This window comes from Chrysochloris asiatica, unplaced genomic scaffold (assembly GCF_000296735.1).
Source record: "Chrysochloris asiatica unplaced genomic scaffold, ChrAsi1.0 scaffold00348, whole genome shotgun sequence".
Taxonomy (NCBI): domain Eukaryota; kingdom Metazoa; phylum Chordata; class Mammalia; order Afrosoricida; family Chrysochloridae; genus Chrysochloris; species Chrysochloris asiatica.
The window spans coordinates 508,582-536,555 of NW_006408866.1; the positions used below are offsets into that span (position 1 = coordinate 508,582).

At 43.6% G+C, this 27,974-nt stretch overlaps 1 protein-coding gene across 1 annotated transcript in view; it reads left to right on the forward strand.

Annotated features, from left to right (window-relative positions):
- LOC102811094 (chromosome unknown open reading frame, human C16orf62) overlaps positions 1-27,974 on the forward strand; it is a 134,293-nt gene that overhangs the window by 7,469 nt on the left and 98,850 nt on the right. The window contains exons 2-7 of the mRNA XM_006875954.1: positions 8,930-9,029; positions 16,424-16,594; positions 18,490-18,612; positions 20,700-20,724; positions 24,313-24,389; positions 26,744-26,872. Coding sequence (XP_006876016.1) covers positions 8,930-9,029; positions 16,424-16,594; positions 18,490-18,612; positions 20,700-20,724; positions 24,313-24,389; positions 26,744-26,872 — 625 coding nt within the window. The remainder of the gene's footprint in view (positions 1-8,929; positions 9,030-16,423; positions 16,595-18,489; positions 18,613-20,699; positions 20,725-24,312; positions 24,390-26,743; positions 26,873-27,974) is intronic.

Consider the following 27,974-nt stretch of genomic DNA (forward strand, 5'->3'; position numbering starts at 1 on the left):
AGTTCTGTTAGTTGGAAATCAATCCCTGAGTTCTGTTAGTTGGAAATCAATCCCTGAGTTCTGTTAGTTGGAAATCAATCCCTGAGTTCTGTTAGCCGGAAAATACAAGACTTTTTGTGAAGATGCCCACTGGAGGTCACTGTTTCCTTTCCAAACCCAGGCTAACCCAGCCCTTGAAGAAATTTAATAGTTCACACGGTAGGAAATACTAGGATTGGAGAGCAAATCTGAGAAACTATACAGAGCGACAGGAAATAAAAATGGAGCTGTTTGCCCTAGGTCTTCAGGAAGAAAAAGCGTTTTTCTTCTTTTTTTTTTGAAAGATTCCTGGATGCAGTGCACCCCTCCCCCCTTTCTATACCCTTTGATTTAAAAATAATAATAATAAAATTCATTTCAGAGCTTGGTCTTTTTTTTTTAAAGTAGGCAATTGCTGGCAGTCCTGGTATGGTGCTCTAGGATAAGCATTGGACTGCTAACCCCAAGGTCGGTAGTTCAGACCTACCAGCTGCTCCTTGGAAACAGGTCCCCATGAGCTAGAACCAACTCAATGGCACTTATCAACAACAAGTGTTATTGAATCTACATTTCAGGTTGCCTGGGTTAGAATCCAGCTCTAACACTTGCTGCTCCCACCACCTTTGATAAGTGACTAACACTCACAGCCTCTGCTTCTCCTTATGAAAAATGAGCATTATCAAAGTCAGTGCCGACTTACAGTGACCCTGTGTGTAGGGTCTCCAAGGAGCAACCCACTCCATCTGGTTGATTAAATGAGAAATTTGGAGTAAAGAGAGCCTGGCACACAGTAAGTGCCTATTGTTGTTAATTGCTGTTGAGTCAATTCCGATCCATAGCAACCCTACACAGGGTTTCCGAGGAGCAGCTGGTGAGCTTGAACCGCTGACCTTGCAGTTCAAACGGGTTTGCAGTCTGGCGCATTAACCCACAGTGCCACACCAGGAGAGCATTCATTGTTGTATCTCCACTAATGTTTTGATATAGTGCTTTTCTCAGCTGTTGATTGACTTATTAATAGTTATGAGGGTGATGAAAAACACATTTACAATAGAATTTCGTGTCAAGTTAAAAGTTTTCTCCATGCTAGAAAATTAGCTCTAATAGTGTAGTGCTTATGAGTCAGTTTGCTAACCTCAAGATCAGCAATTCGAAACTACCAGCTGTTCCACGGGAGAAAGATAGGCTTTCTGCCTCAGAAACCTTATGCAGAGTCACTATGAGTCAGAACCAACTCCATGGCACACAACCACCACCACCACCATTTTACAAACAGGAATTCCTGCTCACAGGTTCAATGATATGTATGAAGGGACTTCAAAAAGTTTGTGGAAAAGCTGCATTGTCTTTTAATACCATTTTTCTACCAACTTTTTGAAGCCCCAACTATACTGCATGTTAATGCATTTGTTTGTTGATGAGCATTTAGGGTGTTTCCACCTTTTGGCTATTGTGAATAGTACTGCAGTACGCATTGGTATACATGTCTCTCCTTGGACTCAGTGTTTGCAGAGGTTTTTAGGAGTGGAATTGCTGGGTCTTATGGACTCCTGATGTGGCGCTGTAGGATAAACACTGGACAGTAAGGTCAGTTTAAACTACACGGTCGGCGGTTCAGTCTCACCAGCCACTTCTTGGAAACTTTGCCCAGGGTCTCTATGAGTTGGAGTCGACACGACAGCACTTAATAACAACAACATGGTAGCCATGGTGACCTGGTGTGGCTCTGTAGGAGGAGCATTGGACTGCTAACTGCAAAGTCAGCTAGCTGTTCAAATCCACTAACCACTCCTTGGGAACCCTATTCAGGATCGCTATGAGTTGGAATCAGCTCAGCAGCACATGACAACAGCAACAACATGGTAGACACACTGTTCTTCACAATTACTGTACCATTTTGAGTTTCCACCAGCAGTGGATTTTTTCAAGTGCTGTCGAGTCAATTCCAACTGATAGCAACCCTGCATAGGGTTTCTGAGGAGCAGCTGGTGGATTTGAACTGCCGACCATGTGGTTTGCAGTCCAGTGCTGATCCTACAGCGCCAGCTGTAGATAAGGGTCCTGTTTTCCCTACCTTTTCTGTTTTGCTTTTTATCCTTAGCCATCCTGTTGCTATTGTTGTGTGCTAAGGAGCTGATTTTGGCTTGCACAGGACAGAGGGCTGTAATCTGTATGGAAGCAGACTGCCACATCTTTCTCCCGAGGAGCAGCTGGTAGGTTCGAACCACTGATCTTTCAGTTAATAGACAAGTGCTTAACTGTTCAGCCATCAGGGCTCCTTTTAGCTGTCCTAAACCTCAAACCACGCACCCCCCCACCCTGCAAAATATGACAACAGCAATGGGAAATATTAGGGTTCCAAGGGTTTGAATTGTTGCGGGAGCAGAAAGCCTCATCTTTCTCCTGCAGAGCAATTGATGAGCTCGAACTCCCAACCTTGTGGTTTGAAGTCCAGTGCTTACCACATGGAATCACTACACTCCCTTGACCATGTTGTTAAATGCTATTGATTGGTTCCAACCCATAGTGACCCTGTTATAGAGTTCCCAATGAACAGCTGATGAGCTTGAACTGCTGACCTTGCGGTTCAGACCAACTCTGTAGTCCAGTGCATTAACCCACAGTGCCACACCAGGACTCCTTTAACCATATTGTTGTTGTTGTTAGGTGCCATTGAGTCGGTACTGACTCATAGCGACCCTATGCACAGCAGAACGAAACACTGCCCGGTCCTGGGCCAATCTCACGACTGTTGCCATGCTTGAGTCCATCGATGCTGCCACTTGGCCAATCCATCTCATTGGGGGTCTTCCTCTCTTTCTCTGTTCTTCCGCCTTAACAAACATGATGTCCATCTCCAGCGACTTGTCCCTCCTAACAATATGTCCAAAGTATAAAAGACGAAGTTTGTCCATCTTGGCCTCCAAGGAGCACTCTGGCTGCATTTCTTCCAAAACAGATCTGTTGGTTCTTTTGGCAGCTCATGGCACTTTCAATATTCTCCTCCAACACCATAACTCAAATACATCAATTCTTCTACGGTCTTCCTTATTCACTGTCCAGCTTTCTCATGCATATGAGGTTATTGAAAATACTATGGCTTGGGTCAGACGCACCTTAGTCCTCAAGCTGGCATCTTTGCTTTTCAACACTTTAAAAAAGGTAGTGTGCCGCAGATATGCCTAATGCAATACATCATTTGATTTCTTGACTGCTGCTTCCGTGAGTGTTGATAGTTGATCCAAGAAGAATGAAGTCCTTGACAACTTCAATCTTTTCTCCATTGATAAGAAGGTTGTTTATTGGTCCAGTGGTGAGGATTTTTGTTTTCTTGACATTGAGATGTAATCCATACCGAAGGCTGTGCTCTTTGATCTTCATCAATAAGTATTTTAAGTCCTTTCATCAGTAAATATTTTAAGTCCTCTTCACTTTCAGTAAGCAAGGTTGTATCATTTGCATATCACAGGTTGTTAATGTGTCTTCCTACAATCCTGATGCCACATTTTTCTTCATGGAACTCAGCTTCTCGGATTATTTGCTCAGCATTCAAGCTGAATAAGTATGGTGAAAGAGTTGCACACCTTTCTTAATTTTAAACCATTCAATGTTCCCATGTTCTGTTATAACAACTACCTCTCGGTCCAGGTACAGATTCCTCATGAGTTCCAGAATACTCATACTTCGCAATGTTGTCCAATAGCTTGTCATGATCCACACAATCGAAAGCCTTTGCGTAGTCAATAAAGCACAGGTAAACATCTTTCTGATATTCTCTGCTTTCAGCCAAGATCCATCAGACATCAGCAATGATATCCCTCATTCCACAGCCTCGTCTGAATCCGGCTTGAACCTCTGGAAGTTCTCTGTCAATGTATGCTTACGGCCATTTCTGTATTACCTTTAGTCAGACTTTACTTTACTTTACTTGCATGAGATATCAAAGAGATTGTCTGATGATTACCGCATTCTGTTGGCCATATTAGTACAAAATAGCGAGGCTTCGTACAGTCAGTGGTGCTTTACATGTATTGAAATGGTAAGGTGCTAAACTTCCAAATTAAAACTGGAGTGCAAATAAAGAAAGCAAACCGTGAAGTTGAAAGCGTGGGTGGGGTGGGAGAGACAACCTACGCAGAAAGATACCATAAAAATGATGAGAGGCAGCTACAATCAGGATCAGAAATGCTTAGGATCCAGTTTTCTTCAGAATAGCTTCCTCTCAGTCATGTGGTCCTTCTCTTGCAAGTGTTTGAAAACTCTTAGCCCTGCCCTTAAATGTCCACCTGAGGGGTGTGGTTCCGCAGTAAGCCCTGTCTCAGAGGCACTCGCTTCCAGTTCCGTGGGCCAGGAAGCCCCCTCTCCCTCCGACTGGTGCCTGTCCTGCTGCCTCCACAGCCCTGCTTCTCACCACCTCCGGTGCTGCAGCTCTCTGTCCCCCGGATCTAGGAGATTCCACTCATGGGTCTTGGGGTTGGACTCCACTGCTGGTTCTCTTTCTTGATGGTAGCAAGGTCTCCCTTTCTGCTTCTGGGATGACTCATTTTATTCCTGTTGAGATGGCAAAACTGGCCAACCCCCACATTTTTGTTGTTGTGAAGGGCTATCAAGTCGCTTCGAGCTCTGTATTTTTCATCTGCATGGTCCCACCCCACAGGAGTACCATGCCCCTTATTCACATTAACTAGCTACCCAGTCTCCTTGGGGGCTACAAGCTGTCATGTTTGCACAATCCCACCCAATCCTTTGGTTGGTGTTACAAGATGATATGGCTAGGAGGGGCATATCAAGTAATTCATCTTAGCGGAGACAGATAAGGAGAAGATCAAACAAAATAGGATAGTATTATAGAAAAAAAAATCAAGTATACAGCATTATATGTCTTAAATATCATAGATGCAAAATCAAGTACACAAATATACATCTTAAACCTCAAACGCTAGCCATAGTAATGGTACAACTACATGGAGTCTACATGAGACAAACCGGAAACAGAGACTTTGAGAAGTTCGAAGGAAAAGGTTAAACAAAAATATAGCAGGCAAGTATGTTGTTGTTGTTGTTAAGTGCTGTCCAGTCATTTCCGACTCATAGTGATGCTGTGTGGGGTTTCCAAGAAGTGACTGGTGAGTTTGAACCAGCGACCTTGCAGTGCCAACATCCTCGTGGTCCAGTACATTATTCCACAGTGCTACACACACCCTTTTAAAATTAGTTCAGTTTATCACAATGAAACTTTAAAAAAATCGGTTGAATTCTAAGCAAAAGAGCATTGTTGTTGTTAAGTGCCACTGAATCAGTTCTGACCCATAATGAACTGTGTAGGGTTTCTGAGGAGCAGCTGGTGAGTTTGAACCACCGACTTTGTGGTTCAAACTGACCTTGAGGTCCAGCTCATTAACCCACAATGCCACACTGGGGGAGGCAAAAAGAGTTACTTTTTTTCATTATGATAAAGATTATTACGTATTATAAAACTATATTCACCAAAACTATCAAAATTAGTTTAAGTGGAGCTTTATAAGAAACACTGAGCAGAAATAATAATACAAAACCACCACCATTTTCAGTTTTGAAAGATGAACTAGACCAAATGAAACAATGACTGAACGTTTGATGTCATGAGATTAAATCCCACAGACCAGGTATAAAACCTGAGGCCACAACATCTCTAATAATTTCAAGAAAGTAGAAATAGTACAGACTATGATATGACAACAAGCAGTTAAGGTACATATTGGTGGTGGCTGGTGGTTATGTGCCGTGGAGTCGGTTCCGACTCATAGTGACCCTGTACACTGTTTCCGAGGCTGTAAATCTTTATGGGAGCAGAACACCTCATCTTTCTCCCATGGAGCAGCTGGTAGTTTCGAACTGCTGAGCTTGTGGTTTGCAGCCCGATTCGTAACCACTATGCTACCAGAGCTCCTTGTTAGTAAATTAAAAATTAAAATACCTCTGTTGGGGAGACTTGAAAATTTACATACTAATTTTCCTTAAATTACTCTTCAAAGATGGAAACCAATACATAAAAAAAAAAAAATGTAATATCTAAAAAAAAATCCATTAAGAAAACGTAACTGTATAACCTTTAGCTCACAGGTAAAGCTATATTCAGAAGAATATCCACAGCCTAAGTACTTTGAACAACGTGCGATATGCAGATGATACAACCCTGTTTGCTGAAAGCAAAGAGGACTTAAAATACTTACTAATGAAGATCAAAGACCACAGCCTTCAGTATGGATTGTACCTCAATGTAAAGAAAACACAAATCCTCACTGCTGGAGCAATAAATAACATCATGACAAATGTAGAAAAGATGGAAGTAGTCAAAGACTTCATTTTGCTTGGCTCTGCCATCAACACTCAATCAAGCAGCAGTCAAGAAATCAAACAATGTATTGCATTAGGCAAATCTTAGGAAAATACAGATCGTCGTATAGAATCAAGTAGAATTAGAAATCAATGTATCAGTACTTCCAAGGAATTGTATTTAAGTTTCAATGATCTTTCTCTCCAACCATTCAAAATGCTAGCTTCATATTAGTGTTTTTTCATACTAAGTTTTCCCCCAAAGGTAAATGCTTTATTAAACTATATGAAACAAAAAAGATAGCTTTCTGATTCGTGTCATAAAGCCAATCATGCATTTTCAGCACAAAGAATACTTTGGGCAAAAATTCTAACTGATAATAGCAGTATTCACTACATTGCAGGCTGGTTGAGGAAAGGTGCACACATTAACTCTCACAGCAGTCTGATAGGCAGGGGTTTTTTTGTTGTTGTTAAGTGCCATTGAGTTGGGTCTGACTCATAGCCACCTTTTGTAGGCTATCCGAGGAGTGACTGGTGGGTTTGAACTGCCGACCTTGTGGGTCACAGTCAAGTGCTAATCCTATAGTGTCACACCAGGAGTCCAGACTGGGATTGTTGTTATTAAGTGCTGTCAAGTTGGTTGTGACCCATAGTGACCCTGTATAGGGTTTCTGAGGACCAGCAGATAAGCTTGATTCACTGACCTTGTGGTTCAAATCGACCTCGCAGTCCAGCACATTAACTCGCATTGCCACATCAGGACTTCAGACTGGGGTTAGGGGACTTTAGAAAATTCAAAAAAAATGGAAAGATAATGGAATTTTTCCATGGACTTTTTGAAGTCCCTTTGTATATGATATCCTTTTTCATTTCTTCAAATAGATTTTTTTTTTTTAAAGACTCCTATTATGATTTCTACCCTAGCTCTCTTTAAATTATTATTTGCACTGGGTATTTTCCCCATCCTTTCATTTTCAACCTATTTGTGCCCTTGGGTCTAAGATGTTGTTAAGTGCCGTTGAGTCGGTTCCAGCTCATAGCAACCCTGTATAGGGTTTCCGAGGAGCAGCTGGTGAGTTTGAACCGCTGACTTTGCAGTTCAAACCGACCTTGTGGTCCAGTGCTTATCCTACAGCGTCACACCAATCTCTTGTAAATAATATGGAGGTGAATCTTGTTTTGTTTTTATCCATTCTGCCACTCTCTGCCTTCTTATTGGGGCATTTATTCCTTTGACAATCAATGTAATTACTGTTAAGAAAGGGCTTACGTCTCTCATTTTGTGATTATTTTTGTGTGTGTCTTAAGCCTTTATCTTTCCTTTACCACTTCTTGCTTTTGTGTTTTGCTTTATTGTAGAGAGCCCTTTGATTCCCTTCTTTCCTTTTGTGTTTTTAAAATATTTTCTTAGAGGTTACCATGAATATTACATTTAGCAGTTTGTATTTGTAGCATCCTGGGGTAAGTGGGTGCCAGCTTAGCCTCGGTAAAATATACCGTACCTCTCTGTCCCCATTTTGTTGTTCTCCCTTTTGTATTTGATCTGCCTTCCAACACAGTTTTAGCCTTGCTTCTTATAAACCTGTCTGTCATTGAAAAGAATGAAGGACAAAACAAGTAGAATTATTAAAACATGAACACCTTATTGTTGATGTTAAGTGCCTTTGAGTCAGTTCTGACTCAGCGACCCTGTAAAGGTTTCTGATGAGCGACTAATGGGTTTCAAACGGATTTTGCAGTCCAATGCTTATCCTACAGCACTACACCAGGGCTCCTGAATACCTTATTACTAGCATTTAACCACAAGGTCGGTGCTTCAAACTCACTAGCTGCTCCTTGGAAACCTCATACAGGGTCGCTGTGAGTTGGAACTGACTTGAAGGCACTTAACAATGACAACGACAACATTTGTCCATGCAGTTCCCTTTATTAGGGATCTTTTGTTTTATGTATGGCTTTGAATTACTTTATTCCATCTTTTCCCTTCCATCTGCAGAGCTCCTGTTAGTCATTTTGTGAGGCTGGTCTGGTGGATTGACCTGTCTCAGCTTCTGTTTATCTGCCAGTGTTTTCATTTTACCCTCATTCTTGAAGGACAGATTCTGCTGGGTATGGGATTCTTGGAAAACAGTTTTTTTTTCTCCTTGTTTCACTTTTTGAGGAACTGCCAGACTGTTCCCCGCACCAGCTGGACCAGTTTACGTTCTCTCAGATACGTATGTTATTAAGTGTCATCGAGTTGGTTCTGACTCATAGTGACCCTGTATAGGGTTTCCCAGGAGAAGCTGGTGGGTTTGAACCACCGACCTTGTGGTTCGCAGGGCAGTGCTGATCCTAATGCACCACCCCAGGAGTACCAGACGTGGATGAGGGTTCCATTGTCTTCACATCCTTGCCAAGACTCGTTATTTTCCCTTCTGTAGATTACAGCAGTCTTTAAACAGTTTTTTAAAAAAATGTTAATTATCTTCTTGAACTTGAAGTTTTTGTTCTGCCATAAACTGTCCTATAAAAGAGGACAGTTCCAACAAAAACCATGTAGTGTTTTCCAGACCCCCGACTGAATCGGTTTCTGTGTTTTGGTGTTTGCCAGGCACCCCAGGAATAGGAACTACAAAGCTGAATTTGCGTCATGTCGATTGGAGGTGGTGCCACTGGAGTTTGGGGACTACCACCCACTGAAACCCATAACTGTAAGTTTTGTCAAGAATCTCTCTAAGTGATATCCTTATTCCATAAAATTAGACAGTATGCCTGGACCTTTTCTGGTTTTCCATCTTTGAATATTTTTGCATATTTGAGTGAACCAACACTTTCCCTCTTTTTGATATGGCTGTTTACTTCCTGCTTCTTCATATTAGTGAATTGTCAGGAGTATGGCACAGCTTTGTTTCTGAATTGGATGTTTGAGCAAAATATATCTTGCTTCTTAATTTGCCTATTTGGAATATTAAGGATCACTTTAATTACCATTAGGGTGTGACACAAAATAACATCTTAAGACTATCAGTAAATTCCTTTAAATAAAAATGCACACACAAAAAACATAAAACAGGCAGGAGATGTGCTATTTATAGTTTCTGTTGATTCGGTTCCCGGCTCATGGTAACCCCGTATACAATGAGATCAGACCCTGGTAAGCTATGGGGTTTTCGCTTCTTAAAACTTGTATTTATATTATTATATATTCCTGAGTGTGTTTGTGTGCATCTCCCCGTGCTCTCCCCCAAAGCAACAACAACAACAAAAAACCCCAGAGGGAATGGAAGCAAATACTGTTGAATGGTGATGCCCAGAGGAGACTGTAGTCATACAATGAAATGGTGTAAAGCCAATGTTCTCCTATGTAAACTATCACTCAGTTCACAATAAAAAAACAAACTAACAAACAAAAAAACCTTGTATTTATTTTGCTGTTGTTGAAAGCATACAACTCAACAGTGTCTACATGAGCAGGTTAGTGACACGGATGAGTCTTTGACTTGTGTGTCCATTCTTACCCTAAGCTCACTGTCCCCTAAGGTCCTTAATCTAATCTTCTGAGTTGCTGTTGTCCAGTGGGTTCCTTATAGGTAGTTCTTAAAAGGGCGTGATGTACTAATTACAGTTGTCACAACTGTACAGGCAGAAGTTTTGTAATATAAAGTGGGGAGTAGTTAATCTTACAGTCCAGGAACAGAGGACCCTAAGACCATCAAGGGAGAAGAGCACGAACAGAATGTGGGACCCTATCCAGAGAAGCAGCCGCACCAGAGATGGAGACAGAGATGAGGACATAGAGAGAGGGAGCAGCTGAGGACTCTAGACTCATGGAAAGAGAAAGGCTGTGTGCTGGCGGCCGGGGACGGGCTTGCAGAATGTGCCCTGTGGTTGTTTAAATGATTATATATTCCTGAGTGTTTTTGTGGACATCAAAAAAACAGGGGGGATAGAAGCAAATACTTTTGATGCATGGAGGGGATTGTAATCATTGCAATGAAACAAAATACAGTAGGATGAGTTTAAAACCGATGTTCTCCCATGGAAACTATCACTCAATTCACAATAAAAGCTTTTTTTTTTTTTTTTTTTTTTAAAAAGGCATGATGCTCAAGGCAAACCTCTTTTACTAGTTAAGCAAAACTCTTACTCTGTTTTAAGACTTCAGGAGATATTTTTGGTTGAAGGTTTAAAGGTTATCTCAGAGCTAAAGTATCAGGGGTACATCCATCTTCCATGGCTTCAGAAAGTTTAGCGGTCATGAGAATTTGAAATTCTGTTCTGCATTCCCCACTCCCTCCCATTTTAATTAGGGTTCTTGTATGGAATCTTTGATCAAAATGTTCAGTAATGGTAAGCAGGCACCACACCAGTTTTGGTCTCATGACTAAGAGGAAGTTATTCATAGAGGCAGTTAGCCACACAGTCCATCTCCTCCTTCTATTCCTGACTTGTCTTCTGAGTCTCTTCTTCTTCCAAGTCTGTCTTCATCTGGAAGCTCAGGTGAAACCTGTCCACATGGGTGACCCTGCTGGCATTTAAAATATCGGTGGCATAGCTTCCAGCATCACAGCAACACACAAGCCACACAGCCTTCGGGATGGGTTGCACCTCAATGTATAGAAAATAGAAATCCTCACCACTGTACCAGTAAAGAACATCATGATAAATGGAGAGAAGACTGAAGATGTCAAAGATGTCATTTTGCTTGGATCCACCATCCACTATCATGTAAGCAGCAGTCAGAAATCAAAGAATGTATTGCTTTCATCAAATCTACTGCACAAGGCCTCTTTAAAGTGTTCAAGGGCAAAGATTGAGGATTTAAGGTGTGCCCGACCCAAGCCATGGTATTTTCAATAGCCTCATATGCATGTGAAAGTTGGACAGTGAATAAGAAAGACCATAGAAGAACTGATGTAATGAAGAATTTAAGGGTACCATGGACTGCTAGAAGAACAAACTATTCTGTGTTGGAAGAAGTACAGGCAGAGTGCTCCTTAGAAAACAGGATGGCCAGATTTCATCTTTTATACTGGATATGTTGTCAGGATGGACCAGTCCCTGGAGAAAGACATCATGCTTGGTAAAGTAGAGGGTCAACGAAAAAGAGGGAGACCCCCAACAAGATGGATTGATTCAGTAGCAGTAATTGTGAAGATGTGGCAGGACTGGGTGGTGTTCCGTCCTGTTGTTTACAATTTTGCTATGGGAAGAAACTGACTCAGTGGAACCTGACAACAACAACAACATTCCTGACTCTCCTTCCTCCCTTTGCTCCAGGTGGTTAGAAATCAATTGTTGTGCCTTGGATGGTGGCTTGCAAGCTTTTAAGACCCTCAGCACTATGTGTTATATATACTAGGAGATAGAAGAGAGCACTGAACAGGCTACTTGTACATAAGCAGCCTCAGCAGCTATTCTTTTGTTGTTGTAAATGTGTCTACCACACAACTTTTGCCAGTTTAATTTTTTACAGGTGTAAAACTTACTGATGGCAAGTACGGTAATCAGCCATGCAACCCTAGCGTTAATCAGTACAATTTTCCATTACCATTAACTCCTCTTTTCCCTTTCCTTCCTGCCCTGGTAACCACTAACTTTGGCCTATGTATTTGCCTTTAATTGTCTTTTTATATAAGAGCCTTGGTAACAGCATTGTGTTCGGCATTGGGCTGTTAACCCCAAGGTCAGCAGTTCAAACCAACCAGACTTTCCATGGAAGAAAGATGAGGCTGTTTGCTCCAACAAAGATCTAGTCTTGGAAACCCTAGATAGGATCTCTTTGCGTTGGAATTGACTCGATGGCAGTGGGTAGATCATTTTATCTTAGAGATTTGTTGTTGTTGTTAGATGCTGTCGAGTTGCTTTCCACTCATAGTGACCCTGTGTGCAACAACAAGACCTTGTCTGGTCCTGCACCATCCTCACAGTTGTTCTGTGTGAGCCCATTGCTGCTGCCACTGTGTCAGTCTATCTCTTGTGGGGGTCTTCCTCTTTTTCCTTGACCCTCCACTTTACCAAGCATGATAGCCTTCTCCAGGGGTTGATCCTTCCTGACAACATGTCCAAAAAGATGAAATCATGCCATCCTTGCTTCCAAGGAGTTGGCTGACTGTACTTCTTCCATAACAGATGTATTTGTTCTCCTAGCAGTCCATGGTACTTTCACTATTCTTGGCAACACTATAATTCAAGTGCATCGATTCTTCTTTGGACTTTCTAATTCATTGTCCAGCTTTCACCTGGACGTGAGGCATTTGATGATGCTGTACAATATTTGTCCCTTTGTGGTTGGCTTATTTCACTTAGCACAGTGTCTTGAGACACCATGTACACTGTAGTATGTATCGAGGGTTTATTTCTTCCACTGGCTGAGTAGCATTTTACTGTCTGCATGTACCATACTTGGTTTGGCCATTCATCTGTCAATGAGCATCTAGGTTGTTGTCCCCTTTTGGCCATTGTGAGCAGCGCTGCAGTGAACATTGCTGAACACCTCACTCTTTAATTCTGTCCTTTTAAGCCCCTTGGGAATATAACTAGGAGTGGAATTTCTGGGTCTGTGGTAGTTCTGGTAGCGTTGTTGTTGTTGTTGTCAGGTGCCATCGAGTCGGAACCGACTCATAGCGACCCCATGCACAGCAGAACGAAACAATGTCCGATCCTGGGCCAACCTCTCTACCGCCGCCACACTTGATGCCATCAATGATGCCACCTGGCTGATCCATCTCGTTGGGGGTCTTCCTCTTTTTATCTGATCTTCCACCTTACCCAGCATGACATCCTTCTCCAGAGACTGTTCTCTCCGGACAATGTGTCCAAAGTAGGAGAGATGAAGCTTAGCCATCTTGGCCTCCAAGGAGCACTCTGGTTGCACGTCTTCCAAAACAGATCTATTGGTTCTTTTGGCAGTCCATGGCACTATCAGTATTCTCCTCCAACACCACAACTCAAAGGCATCAATTCTTCTACGATCTTCATGAAATGGGCAAAGGCTTGAACAAAGACACTTCACGAACAAGGACATTTAAATGGCCACTAAACGCATGAAATGACTCTCAGCGTCATGAGTCACCAGAGAGACGGAAATCAAAAGCCCAGTGAGGTACCACTTCACTCCCGCTAAGATGGACAAGAATAAAAAAAAAAGAAGAAGAAATAAAATAACAAATGTTGGTGAGCATATTGGGAAAACAGAATCCTTATACATTGCTGGTGGAAATGCAAAATGGCACAGGCTAAGTAGAAAGCAGTGTGTTGGTTCCTCAAAAGCTAGAACTAGAACTATCATGGTGGTGATGGTGGTGATGTGCCGTGGAGTTGGTTCTGACTCATAGCAACGCTGCACAGGGTTTCCGAGGCTGTAAATCTTCACGGGAGCTGAACGCCTCATCTTTCTCCTGTGGAACAGCTGGTAGTTTCGAACTGCTTTTTCTTGAGGTTAGCAGCCCGACTCGTAATCACTACACTACCAGAGTTCCCTATCTTGAATTTAGAGACCAGATCAAGAAAAGATTTGACTTCTTAAACACAATGCCCAAAGACTAGATGAGTTGTAAGAAGACATCAAGCATGAAAAAAGTGAAAACGCAAACCTATCATCGGGTCATTCTGACTCTTAGCGACACAGTGGATGGAGTAGAACTGGCCTGTAGGGTTTCTGAGAGACAAGAAAGAAAAAAAGACCAAAGTGCATGTCAGAAGAGACTCTGAAACATGCTCTTGAATGTAGAGTAGCTAAAGTGAATAAAAGAAATGATGAAATAAAAGAGCTGAACAGAAGATTTCAGCTTCTCCAGGCAGAAGACACAATGCAGTCACACAATGATCAATAAGTACAACGGCTTGAATTTAGAAAACCAAAAGGGAAGAACATGCTCAGCATTTCTCAAGCTGAAAGAACCAAAGAAAGCATTCAGTCCTTGAGCCATAGTATTGAAAACTTTTATGGCAAAATGTTGAAAGAAAGATGCAGAAAGTATTAAAGGAAGGTGGAAGGGATGTCCAAACTCCCTGCGCGAAAAAGAATTGGTCAATGTTGAGCCATTTTAGGAGATAACATATGATCAAGAACCAATGGTATTTAAGCTGCACTGAAGGAGTTGGTGGGAATAAAAGGCCCCAGGAATTGACAGAATACCAAGAGTTAGTTTTCAACAATGAATGCAGCACTGGAAATGCTTACGCCTCCATGCCAAGAAATTTGGAAGACAGATTATCTGGCCAGCCGACTGGAAGAGACCCATGTTTGTGCCCATTCTAAATAAAGGTGATTCAACACACTGTGGAAATACATGAACGATATCATTAATAATGTACACAAGTACAGTTTTGCTGAAGATAACTAAAAAACAGTTGCAGCAGTACATTGATAGGGAGCTGCCAGAAATTCAAGCTGGATACAAAAAGGGACGTGGAACAAGCGCTATCACTGCTGATGTCAGATGGATCTTGGCTGGAAGGAAGCAGAGAATACCAGAAAGGTGTTGACCTGTGCTTTATTGAGGAACTACTACACTGTTGACTATGCAAAGGCATTTGACTCTGTGGATCCTAAAAATTATGGGTAGCATTGTGAAGAATGGGGATTTCAAAACAGTTCATTGTGTTCATGAGGAACTTCTGTGTAGACCAAGAGGCAGTCATTTGAACAGAAAAAGAAGATACTAGTTATAAATTAGGAAAGATGTGCATTGGGGTTGTATCCTTTCACCATATTTATTCAATCTGTATGCTGATCAAATAATCTGATAATCTGGATTATATGAAGATAAACACAGCACTAGGATTGGGAAAGCCTCAAGAACAGCCTGTGATTTGCAGATGACATTAACTTGCTATCTCAAAGCTAAGAGAATTGTAAGCGCTTACTGATGAAGATCAAAGACTGTGTTCTCCAGTATAGATTACACGCTAACATAAAGAAAACAAAAATGCTAGTAAATGGTCCAGTAAGCAACATTATAATATTGCATTTTCAATACTCATGATAGTTGTTGTTGTTGTTATGTGCCATTGAGTCGGTACCGACTCATAGAGACGCTGTGCATAACGGAATGAAACACTGTTCGATCAAATCAAATGATGTATTGTATCAGGCAAATGTACAAAAGACCTCTTAAAATTGTTAAAAAGCGAAGATGTCACTTTGAGAATTAAGGTGTACCTGATCTAAATCATGATGTTTTCATGCAGATGCCACATTATGATGCAAAAGTTAGACAATAAGAAAGCCTGAAGAAGGATTGGTTTCTTTGAATTATGGTGCTGGGGAGGAATGTACCATGGACTTAACCAAGAATTAACAAATCTGTGTAGGAAGAAGCACAGCTAGTATGTTCTTTGAAGTGACAATGGTGAGACTTTGTCTCATGTATTTTGAACATGGTTTCTGGAGGGATTACTCCCTGGAGAAAAGACTTGGTAAAGTAGAGGTTTTAGAAAAAGAGGAAGCTCCTCAATGAAGCTCAGGGGTTCACTTGTGGTCCAGCCACTTGCAGTTGGGTAGGATTGGGTGCTAGTGGTACACACACGGCACCCTCTCTCCCACCACATACAGTGGAAGTGGTAGTGGTGGGAGGTCTCCCACAAAGGAAGGACCTGGGCATTCCTGCTCTGTGGAGATGTGGTGGCTGCAGGCCACTGAGGCTGTCTTCAGAGTCCATCCTCACCCTGGTGACTTTGAGTTCCCTGGCTCGTTGCCCTGCTATACCACTGCTTCCAAAGGGATCTCCTGATGATGATGATAAGGGGAGATTGAGAGTCCACATTTGCGACCCTCTCCCAGGTCACACTGCTTGTTTGGTGAGCACACTCTGAGCAGCAAGGCCTTACAAGAAGGCAGTGACAGCACCTTCTTCACTATGAGAAGGACCCAGACTCTTCTCTCCCAACACGAGCTTTCTACCTTCTGTCCTCAACAACTGTGATTCTGAGTCATGGCCGTTTTGTCACAAAAGTAGACATCCCAGGAAGACTGATTAGAAAGACTCTTCTGCAAATAAGCGGTCTCTTAAACCATCAGCGAGGCCAGAACCCATCGGCGTATCGTCTTAGGGAAGGAAGTATGGGCTTTCTAGTTTATGTTTTCAAATTCTCCCCACAGGTCACAGAATCAAAGACCAAGAAAGTGAACCGGAAAGGAAGCACGTCTTCCACTTCCTCGTCTTCCTCCAGCTCCCTGGTGGACCCTCTGAGCAGCGTCCTCGATGGCACCGACCCCCTCTCCGTGTTCGCAGCCACTGCCGACAGCACAACCACTGCAGCTGCAATGACGGTCAGTACTGAGGAGTCAGGGCAGTGATGGGTGTTTGTATTTTAAGTGGGTGTGTTGAGGTTATAACAGTTCCTAGACCCAGATGTCCAGGGGGTGGATGCTGTCAGGGGGAGGCTGGGGCCGAGTCTGGGAGTTCCTTCCTTCCTCTCCCTGTCTTTCTGCCTTTTAAAATGTACTCTTTATTTTAACTTTATTCTTTTTATAATTCTGTCTTTGAGATATTTTTATCATACACTTAACATAAGTAATTTACTAATTTTCTATGGAAAGAGTCAAGCACGACAGATAGAACCGGGTTGACCAGTTTCTCCTGCCAACCCCCACCTTGGACGTGATCAGTGATGTCAGTATAATGTCTGTTCGCTCAGTCCCTTTTCTTAGTGTTTTCAGAGATATTTATGACTGACGCTCCTGAATACTCACATACATAGTAAACCTATTGCATCAAGTCAATTTCAACTCAGAGACCATACAGGCTAGCATAGTACTGCCCTTAAGGTTTCCAAGGCTGTTAATGTTGATGGAAGCAGACTGCCACATCTTTCTCCCAAGGACTGGCTGGCTGGTGGGTTCAAACCACCGACCTTTTGGTTAGCAGCCAAGCACTTAGCCACTACTCTACCAGGATTCAAAAAGGTCAGTCAGAAAGTATCGCTATAAAACCATAGACACCTTTATTGAACAAAAATATCAAAATGTGAAGTTCTTGTTTCTCATTATATCCTCCATCTAGTTCTATGTTCTTCTGAAGGTGGTGTTTCCATCTCTCTAACCCTTGCCAAAGAGTTCTGCACTCTTCAGTTTTTACCATGTCAAAGCAGCAATTTGGGCACCCTTCAAGGACTCAAATTGTGTTCCTTTAAGATGTTTGTTGAGTTTTGGGAACAACAAAGAAGTCTGAAGGGGCAGGAATAGGACTTTAGGGAGATGGAGTAAGGTTTCCCAATGAAATTCTCAGAGGGAGGCCCTTGTTACCATCAAAGAATGAGCAGGTGCATTGTGGTAATCGAAAAAAATCCTCAGCACCACTTTCCTGGCCTTTTTCTCACCAGTGCCTTTATCAGTGTTATTAAAACTTCTTCCTAATAATCCTTTGTGATAGTCCTATATCCTTAGAGAAAATCTATCAAGGTTACCCTTTTGAAGTCCCCAAAATCAGTCACCATAACCTTCTTGGCTAACCTCTGCCTTTGGTCCAGCAGATCCCCTGGGAAGCCACTGTTTTGATTGCACCATTTTTTAAAGTCACCTTAACAAGACTAAGACTAAGTGCTGTTTGGTTTCTTTCTTTTTTTCAAATCATTGAGAGAACTTGTTTGTAGCCAGCCACTGCTTGCAGAGACATTTAAAGATGTTTTGTTTAGAGTAAACCTGTGCATGCATGAACTGGAACCCTAGTGGCAGTACTTCTTAGCTTACCCTCCTACATAGTAGTCAGTATGTTGTTGTGTGCTTGTTAAGTGTCTTTGAGTTGCTTCTGACTCATATCAACTCTGTATAGGGTTTTTGAAGAGCAGCTGGTAAGTTTGAACTGCTAACCTTACGGTTAACAGTCCAGTGCTTACCCTATAGTGCCATACCAGTCCTGCTAGCTATATTAATAATAACAATAATAACAATAATATCGGCTCCTGTGTGGTCGGTAGTTTTTCTTTGTGTTTCCATATTTGGCTCTCAGGTGACCTCATGAGATGTTAATTCACATTTTTTGAAGCAGATCGCTAGGACTGTCTTTTGAGGCACCCCTGGGTGGGTTGGAACCGCAGATCTAGGTGATTGATCTGTTTTATGTTTACTTTCATAGTGAGGGGACTTGTCTGCCTTCTGCTTATGTTTTGTCTTAAAAAATAATACAATTATTTTGCTGCTGAAGAGATTGCCTTTCCTTTCTTTAGGACGGCTCCAGGAAGAAACGTGACAGAGATGATCACTCCACTGTCGGGTCAGACTTTGAGCCGTGGTCCAGCAAACGGGGTGAGATCCTCACGCGGTACACCACCACCGAGAAGCTTTCCATGGTGAGTACCAGCACCTTTCTTCCGCACTTTTTGCCTGTTCAACTTTTTAGAGCTAGATTGCTTTGGGTAGTATTGACATCTTAACAATATTAGGTCTTCTTGTCACTAAAGAGATGAACATGACATATCTTTTGATTGATAGCAATTACAGTAATCGGTTGTGCAACCCTATTCTTAGTCAATGAGAGTTTTCCATCACCATTAATCCCCCTTTCGTGCTCCCTCCCATCCCTGGCTGGCAGCCACGAATAAACTTTGGTCTCTGCATTTACCTTTTCTTACCTTCTACATAATTGAGGTCATACAATATTTGTCCTTCTGTGCTTGGCTGGTTTTGCTCAGCATAGTGTCTTCAAGCTCCATCCATCATGTGTCCGGTATCATGGCTTCATCTCTCCTACTGTATGTATGGACCACAATGGTTTTATCTATTCATCTGTTGATGGGCTCTTAGGTTGTTTCCAATTTTGCAACAATGTTTGTTGAAGAGATTCTTCTTTCCCCGTTGAATGGATTTAGCACCCTTGTCAAAAATCAGTTGACCATAGATGTATTATGGGCTTATTTTGGGGCTCTCAATAATTGTACTCCTTCATTCGGCATTCCAATTGTTACCCCTTACCAGGCTGCACTGCCGGCTGTAGCTGTATGATATGTTTTAAAATTAGGACATGTGAGCCCACCTACTGTGTTCTTCTCTTTTAAGATTGCTTAGCTGTTTGAGACCTCTTGCCATTCCATATGAAGTTGATGATTATTTTTTCTGTTTCTATAAAGAAAGCTGGGATTTGATCGAGATTGTATTGAATGTGTTGATTATTTGGGGTACTTTTACCATCAAGACAGTATATTGAGATTTAAATCAATGAACATGGAGCATATTTTTTCCATTTACTTAAGGTTCTTTCATCTTTTTCATCAGTGCTTTATTGTCTGAATCCTCCATGTCTCTGGTTAGATTTATGCCCAGATTTTTCTTTTCCCTTCGATGCTATTGCAAATGGAATTGTTTCCCTAGTCTCCCTTTCAGATTTCCCATCGCTGGTGTATGTTTGATAACTTTGTACTCTGAAACTATGCTAATAAATTACTCTATTAGCTCTAAGCTGATTGATTTCTTGAAAACTGTTAGGAATGAGGATGTGGCATAGTTCAGAGAAAGAACTGTAACAGTGGACTGCCGTCTTTAGGAGATGTTTGAACTGTGATGTGATGCCACTGAACAGAACATCAGGCAGAATCTCTGGGTTATTTACACTACAAAATAATTTCTTATATTATTTTGGTGATAATGTTGAGAGTATACACAGCAAATAAGGCGCCAATTCAAGTTTCTACATACACAATTCCGTGACATTGACTACGTTCTTCAAAGTTGTGTAATCATTCTTGCCCTTTATTTCTGAGTTGTCCCTTCCTTATTAGCATAAACTCACTGCTCCCTAAGGTTTCTGTTGAATATTTTGAGTTGTTTTTGTCCCTTGGCTCCTTATAGATAGATCTTAAAAGGGCATAAGGCCCAAGGCAGGTTACAGTTTCTTTCCTGAGTGCATAGAGCTATTACATAGAAGAGTGATTTTCAACTGGGAGTGATTTTGCCCCTCAGGGGACATTTAACACTGTCTGGAGACATTTTTGGCTGTTAAAACTGGGGAGGTGGTTGGTGCCACTGGCATTTAGTGGGCAGGGGCCTGGGGTACTGCCACGTGTCCTGCATGCCCAGGGCAGCCTTCACAGCAACATTTACTCGGTCTCACCTGTTCACAGTGACCACAGTGAGAAACGCTGCTTTACAGTCTCCTACATGATTTTGTCATGTGATCCCACTGGCCACAGCCAGTGTTTCATTATCTAGGGATAGCTCTAGGGAGAGCCCCAAATTGAGTATAAATTTGAACCTCTAATAGTCTTGTGACCTGTATTTTCCTATGCGTATATAATTCGATCTTTCGTAAGTAAATGGCTTGGGTGGAAAATTATGGGCCACTTTGCCTTAGTTGGATAATAATTTAAGTATTTTATCAAGTTTTTAAAATCATAAAATCAAATAAGATAAAAAAATATTAATGGATTTTATGTCTTGGCAGAATCTGTTCATGGGATCTGAAAAAGGTAAGTTGGCTTTTTTTGTTTTGTTCTGATGAAAGAATTCCTTCCTTCATCACCTTTAATATAATTTTACACAAGAAAAAAAAAGTTTGTTGTTTGCATGCAATGGAACGCTTTCATATGGCTTTTTCTGGCCCTGATCTTGTAATTCCAAATTGTTGGGGAGGACTTGTCTGAAAAGATGCTTATGGCCCATTGAGGGATTTGGACAGCTTGCTAAGACACATGAGGTACATGGATCCCCTGTGGGAATGGGGGCATGTGAACAAGGTATATGGAACCCTAACAAGGGGATTGGTTCATTTTGCCATCCCACTAGGCTTAGAAGGAGCCATCCCAGAGACAGAAAGGAGGGCCTCCCCACCACCATGAGAGGCAAACCAGGAGTGGAGCATGTCCTTTGGAGCCAGGGTCCCTGTGCTGAGAACCTCCTAGACTGAGAAGACAGAGAAACAGTTTCTAACCCTAGAGACAGAGCAAGATGGCAAGAAACCATGGCAAAACCAGACCTCCTCTGACATTGAGGAGAGGTAGTCAGGAGACAGGCATGAGGTAGTTTGGTGGGCCCGTGGAGCAAGGCAGTTATGGTGTACCGATACACAAATTGAAAAAGTTGACCCCTAGTGAGGCGCTGTTGGATCAGCACTGGACTGTGAGCCATGGGGTCTGCAGTTCACAGCCACCAGCAGCTCCTTGGAAACCTGTACTGGGTTACTGTGAATCAGAGAATGAAAATATCTATTCAGAGAATGAAAATATCTATTCAGAGAATGAATGACAAAAAGATCAAAGGGGTTGCTAGGAGTAAAACTTAAACCTAGTACCTCCTGCACCAGCCAGGTAGCAGCTGAGTTCCCCTCTGGAGATCACATGTGTTGGTGATGGGGTCACACACTCAGTCTTACAAGCTACTGGTCCCTGTACTCGGCCGACAGTGGAAAGCCCTGGTCTATGTCGCTCAGACTGGCTGTGCGGTAGGGTCACCTGATGAACTTCTATATAGATTTAGACGACTGTTGTCGTGTTGAACCAATCTTGAATGAGGAGCCCCAGGAATTCTTTTCAGGATGCTCCCAGGCCATCCTGAAGCCAGTGACAAGTGGCAGCTGCATCTCTCGTCCTTCTTGGCAGGCTGAGACAGTGTATTAGAAATCAATGGCCTGGAAGCAGCCTTAAGGGCACAAAACCATAAACCATACTTGTCATATCCACCAGTTTGGAAAGATCAAAGAGACCCATCATACCAAGTGTTGGTACGACCGTGTCGCAGCAGGAACTCGCAGGTTCTGTTGGCGGAGGCGTAAAAGACTCAGTCACTTTGTGAAACCGTTCTGCAGGATTTCTGAGATTGAGGAGGGACCAGCAGTTTCACTTGTAGGCTATCCTACCATAGGTCAGGGCTTGGCCAACTGTGTCCCCCGCCAAGTCTGACTGTGGTCTGTTCCTGTAAATAATGTTGATTGGAACACAGTCACGCTTGTTTGCTTACATACGTTGGTGACTGCTTTCACGGTCCACTGGCAGAGTTGAATTGCTGTGAGACTGCAAAGCCTAAGGTTTTTTCTGTCTTTCCCTGGAGGAGACATTTGCCAGCCTGCACTAGGTCACTAAAGTATGGTTGAAGGACCAGCAACCCGACATCACTTGTTAAGTGCCATCAAGTCTTTCCGACCCATAGTGACCCTGTCTAGGGTTTCCGAGGAGTGCCTGGTGAGTTCGAACTGCCAACCTTGTGGTCCAGTGCTTATCCCACAGTGCCACTCCAGGTTATCACCTGAGAGCTTGTTAAAATACAGACTCCCAAGCCTCACCTGAGACCTGCAGAAACTGAGTCTGCACTGCGACACGTCCTTAAGGTGTTCGTGTAAAAGTTTCGGAAGCACAGCCCTGGAGATATTCTGCTCATGTGAACAAGAGGCATGAACATACTGTCCACAGCAGCATTGTTCCTAATAGCTCCAAATAGGAAATCACCCAAACGTCCGTCAACAGTTGTTGTTGTTATTGAGCGCTGTCAAGAAGGTTCAGACTCATAGCGACCCTGTGTAGGGTTTCCAAGGAGCGACTGGTGAGCTTGAACAGCCGACCTTATGGTTCAAACTGACCTTGCAGTCCAGTGCATTAACCCGCAGTGCCACACCAGGTCTCTGTTGACAGTAGAACGGAGAAATTCATTGTGGTGTAGTCTGACTGTGGAAAACACTCAACACCAGTCGGTGAGCTGCAGCCACATGAGTGAAAGAAGCAAGGTGAGAGGTATGACTTGGTGGTAATTGCAAAGTTATTTTCCAATTCTTTGTCCATGTGTAAATGAGAGTACAATTTCTATGTATGTGCTAGATTTCAAAATCAGGGGCAAAGTAAAACAAGGTGGACAAGGTTAATTATTTGACAAGTTCATTATTTTACAGTTATAGGTAATTGTTTGCAAGGCAAAATGTTCTCAGCTGCTCACAGAAGTCTGTGGTAGAGAGGAAAGAGGGGTCCTCAGAACTAGAGCAGAACTCACTGTGAGATGGGGAAAGTGCTCTGACATAGGAGGGCCCCACTAGGAGCCCTGATGATACAATGGCTAAGTTCTTGGCTGCTAACTGAAACGTCGGTGGTTCAAACCCAGCTGCTCCGTAGGAGAACGATGGGGACGGGGTAGGGCTGGGGGTGGTCTACTTCCATAAGGACTTACAGCCTTGGAAACCCCATATGGAACAGTTCTATGCTGCCCCATGGGGTCTGTAAGAGTCAACTCGACAACAGTAAGTTTTTTGGTTGGAGGGCAGCAGCCAGCTGGACAGATCGTCGTGGCTTTCGCTGGCCCCATGGCCAGGAGTCCTTTCCTTCATTCCTGTCTGCCAGTCCCTGCTGATGGGTGGGCAGGATTGTGCTGACAGGTGCAAGAAGGTGGCATAGCTGAGCCTGTTTGCTCCAGGAAGCGACTTTGAAGCCCTAGTGTTTCCACGTCTGGGCAGACAGTCAGATCACTGTTTGGTTTGTGGAAGAGCACCATTCCGTTCTGTGAGTGTCTGCGTGAGACGGCCTTTTGTTCATGGAAAACAAGGAAATGACTGCTTTTTGGCATCCTGATCTGGGCCACCTTTCTCTACAAATAACTGATACAGTGAGAAGTTTATGAATACTGAACCTTTCTGAGACTGGCCATTGTGCTCTGGGGGGAGCTCCCAAGTGGAACTCCTATGGAACTCTGGTTCCTACCCTGTTATTCACTGTTCTCAAGCCCATTTTGACTCACAGAGACCGTCTAGGACGGACTAGGACTGCGCCATAGGGTTTCCATGGTGTAAATCTGTAAAGATGCAGAAAGCTTTATCTTTCTTCTGAGGAGCAGCCAGTGGATTTGAACCACCCACCTTTTGGTTAGCAGGCCAGTGCTTAACCCATGACACCACCAGGGCTCCTGGAAATTTGGAAATTCCAAATTATATCTGGAAATTACTTTCCAAACCTCACTGTTGTTAGTAGTGAAATTCGTTTCCTGATAATTGCATCCATGAAGAGTGGAAGCAGGCCGCCCACCAGGGGTGAGGGGGAGCGATAGAGGGGAACCCCTGGGTGACGGGAATCCGTTCTTTTCAGGCAAAGCCGGGACCACCACCTCTGCAATGTCGGAGAAGGTCCGGACCAGGCTGGAGGAGCTGGATGACTTTGAGGAGGTGAGTATGTCTGTGGTGGACCGGGAAGTACAGGGAGGAGCCGGGCTTTCTCGTCTGCTGCCACGGGAACTGATTTCAGTGGCTGCTCTCAGATGATGCCCACTGATGCCCACGCTGCTCTGAGGAGGCCACACTGTGCTTGCTCCTCCCGAACCTCCGACTCACGCCAGGGAAAGGGGTCAGCAGTGCAGTTGGACAAAGCGCCTTTTCTCATTGTGATGCCTGAGCAAAGTCGGGTCAGCCAGGGAGGGCGCCTAGAGGGTGAAGCTGCTGAAGCCATCTCACTGGGGAGGCTGAAGATCCTACCATGCACCAAAGGTCACACCAAGCCACTCTGCTGCCTGAGTGACGGTCATCACAATTTTTTCATTGATCTCCATGTACTTTTTAAAGATGTGTTAGCAAACGCTAAACTTAATATGCACATCTGGCATTCTGGCTTCCCTAGAAAAAATGTGAGCGGAGAAGCCTTGGCCCACATTCTTACACTTCCCTAGGACACATGTGGTCCTCCCTGCCCTGCTCACTCACGGTCATTACTAACTGGCTGCTGAGGATGCTGAGTCATCCCTCCTGAATATCACCTAGAGAGGCAGCACAGCATGCTGGGTAAGAGCAAAACTCTAGGACCATACAGCCTGGATTTGAATCCCAGCTTTCCCTGGGGGTGATTCGGAGATTTTGGGCACAAAGTGTTTGACCACTCTGTGCCTGTTGATGTATCTGTAAACTGGGGATGGTCCATAGTAGCTGTCTCATCGTTTCTTCCAGGGATTGAATGAGTTATTATGAATAAGCATTATGAAATGCTTCGAACAGCATGTGGTATGTGTTCCGCATGTCTGAGTTGTCACCATCATTGTCCTGAGTCTGGAGACCTTAGCTCGACCACTCGCTAACAGAGGGGCCCTGGACACTGGCCTATTTCCTATGTGGCCCTGTAGGACCAGCAATGTGAAACACAAGGTTGGCAGTTCAAATCCACCAGCCGTTCCTCGGAAACTCATTGGAAACCCTAGACAGGATCCCTATGAATTGGAACCAACTCAGTGGCACTTAACAACAACAACAAAATGTGGGATGAGGAATCCTGGTGTGGCAGGATAGGATAAGCACTGGATTGCTAACCTCAGCAAGGTGGCAGTTCAAACCCACCAACTGTTCCTTGGAAACCTTATACAGGGCTATGAGTCATAATTGACTTGACGGCGCTGAACAATACCAGCGTGAAGTGAAGATTCACTGTGGGGAGTAAAAGAGGGGGCTCTGGGAAACCACAGTGGTGGTGGTTGCCACAGCTCTGCCCTGCATCTTGTCGCCTTGGTTCAGGGATCCTGTCAACTCTTCAGTTTTGTTGTCACTGCCCAGTTCAGAGATGTTGTCATTATTCACTGCTGCCGAGTCGGTTCCAACTCATAGCAACCCTGCATATGGTTTCCAAGGAGCAGCTGGTGCATTTGAACTGCCGACCTTGCAGAACAAACTTACCTTTTGGTCTAGTGTTTAATTTGGGTGCACAGAGGCTCAGTCTGCATAGTGTCAGTTGATGCTGGCTGGTAGTCAGGGACTGAGAGGGTATGAGTCAAAGCTCTTTAGTCTGGGAGTTCCTGAAGTTACTTGAGTGGCCCTATGTTGAAAGCCACCTGCCGCTGCTTCTCTGTCTCATGCTTCTTTGTTTTCTGTCTCCTGTGGTCACTTAGCTTCCCCCCCACAGGCTCAGATGACTGCACAGGGCCTCAGTTTCCCTGCCTCATTTGTCACTGTGAGGCCAGGTTATTCTGTGTTGCCTTGTCTTTTCACCACAGCCTCGTTCCCACATGTGCTTTTCCAGGGTATCCCTGCAGGCCGCGGAGCAGCCACTCTTGCACGGGGTAGCAGGCCTGTGGCCACGGATCCTAGTGCACGTGGCCAGCTGGGGCGGTTATCTCCTTCCCACTTCTCATCTCAGCTGATGTGGGGGAGGCACCTGTCCTTTGAACTCTGTGAGTGCAGGGTTAATGGCATTTTGCTCACCTTTGTATCTTGGTACCCTGGGCAAGCCCCCAGTGAGTGTTTGTTGAATGACCTAAGTGTCGTTACCCCTCATTCACAGATGGGAGGACAGCAGCTTGTCCAGAATCATTCAGCCAGTAAGTGACTGAGCTAGGAGGTCAATGTGGGTCCAGCTTGCCTCCAAGGCCATGCTGTGCCCATCTCTGAATAAAACTCAAAGAACCATTTCTAAATAAAACAGTCAATCCAGGTGGAGCCACGAGGAAAATTTAAGAGACCAGAAGCTCCGTCAGTACCCGGTATCCCCGGTAGAAGGAGGAATTTGAACAATGTGTCTATACCTTCCTTTCTTCTACCCACAGGGGTCCCAGAAGGAGCTGCTGAACTTGACTCAACAGGACTATGTGAACCGCATTGAAGAGCTTAACCAGTCACTGAAGGATGCCTGGGCCTCCGACCAGAAAGTGAAGGCTCTAAAAATAGTCATCCAGGTCAGCGCTAATGATTTTTCTCCCTCCCCCCTCCCCCCCCAGAAATTTCCATGTAAAAATTTTTTTGGATAATTAGGGTTTTCAGAGAACTGTCTTCAGAGTCTTCCCCTATTTCTCATCTGTTCCATTTTCACCTACGGCCTGTGAAAGACCATGAGTCTGACTGCTGTATTTGTGTGAGATGCCAATCCCAGGACCACCCTGGGCAGCGGCACAGGTGATGCCCTGCACAACTCCAGGAAGAACCTTTCACCCTAGCTCACGGCCCTGCAAGAACACTCATTGATTCCTACAGACTGAAGGGTGGAAAACTTTGAGAGGGATTTCCTAGACCAGGTTGGCTTTGTGTCTCTGAGACTCATGGCTGTGGTCCTCTGCTTTCTGCATCTTGTGAAGCATATTGTGTATTATTAGCTGAGGAAAGCGAGTTCAGGATGTTAGGAGAGGTACATTTATTGAGGTGACAAATCTTGGCTCACAGGAACAAGTTCCATAAGAAAAACCACTTATTTTGTGTCTTGGCAGCTCATGGTTCAAAGAGTCCTGTGAAATGATCAGCTTATACCTTAGCCTCTGCAGAGCACAGTTTATAAAGGATGTCGCCACAGCCATTTTAGGGTTTGTTTTTTTTTTATGTTTTATTCTGAATTATGTGATAGTTTACATGGGGGAACATTAGCTTCACATTCATCCTATCATATATCGTTTCATTGCCATGGTTACAACATTTTTGTTTAGGAGGCAGATTCAACTTCTTTGATGGCATGAGGACCTGTCCTTTGTTTTCTCACTGGTTTCTTATAAAGAAGGGTTAGGAGTGTCTGGGAGCATTCACACTGGCTATTTGAAGTCTTTTAAGATGACTCTTTGTGTCTTACCAGCTGTTTTGTGTGTGTGTGTGTGTGTGTGTGTGTGTGTGTGTCTCACGGCAGGAGACCAACTCGAGCCCCTTCCGTCACTGTTGTTCATTTACTAAGTAAATGTTCCCGAAGAAGGGCCTCTCATCCTGGGTGCACGTGAGGGGCTCCAGTGAGAAAATATCTGAACCAACAAGCCTTCCTTCCAAATGTTTTTATTGGCAACATCCTCCCACAGATTACTG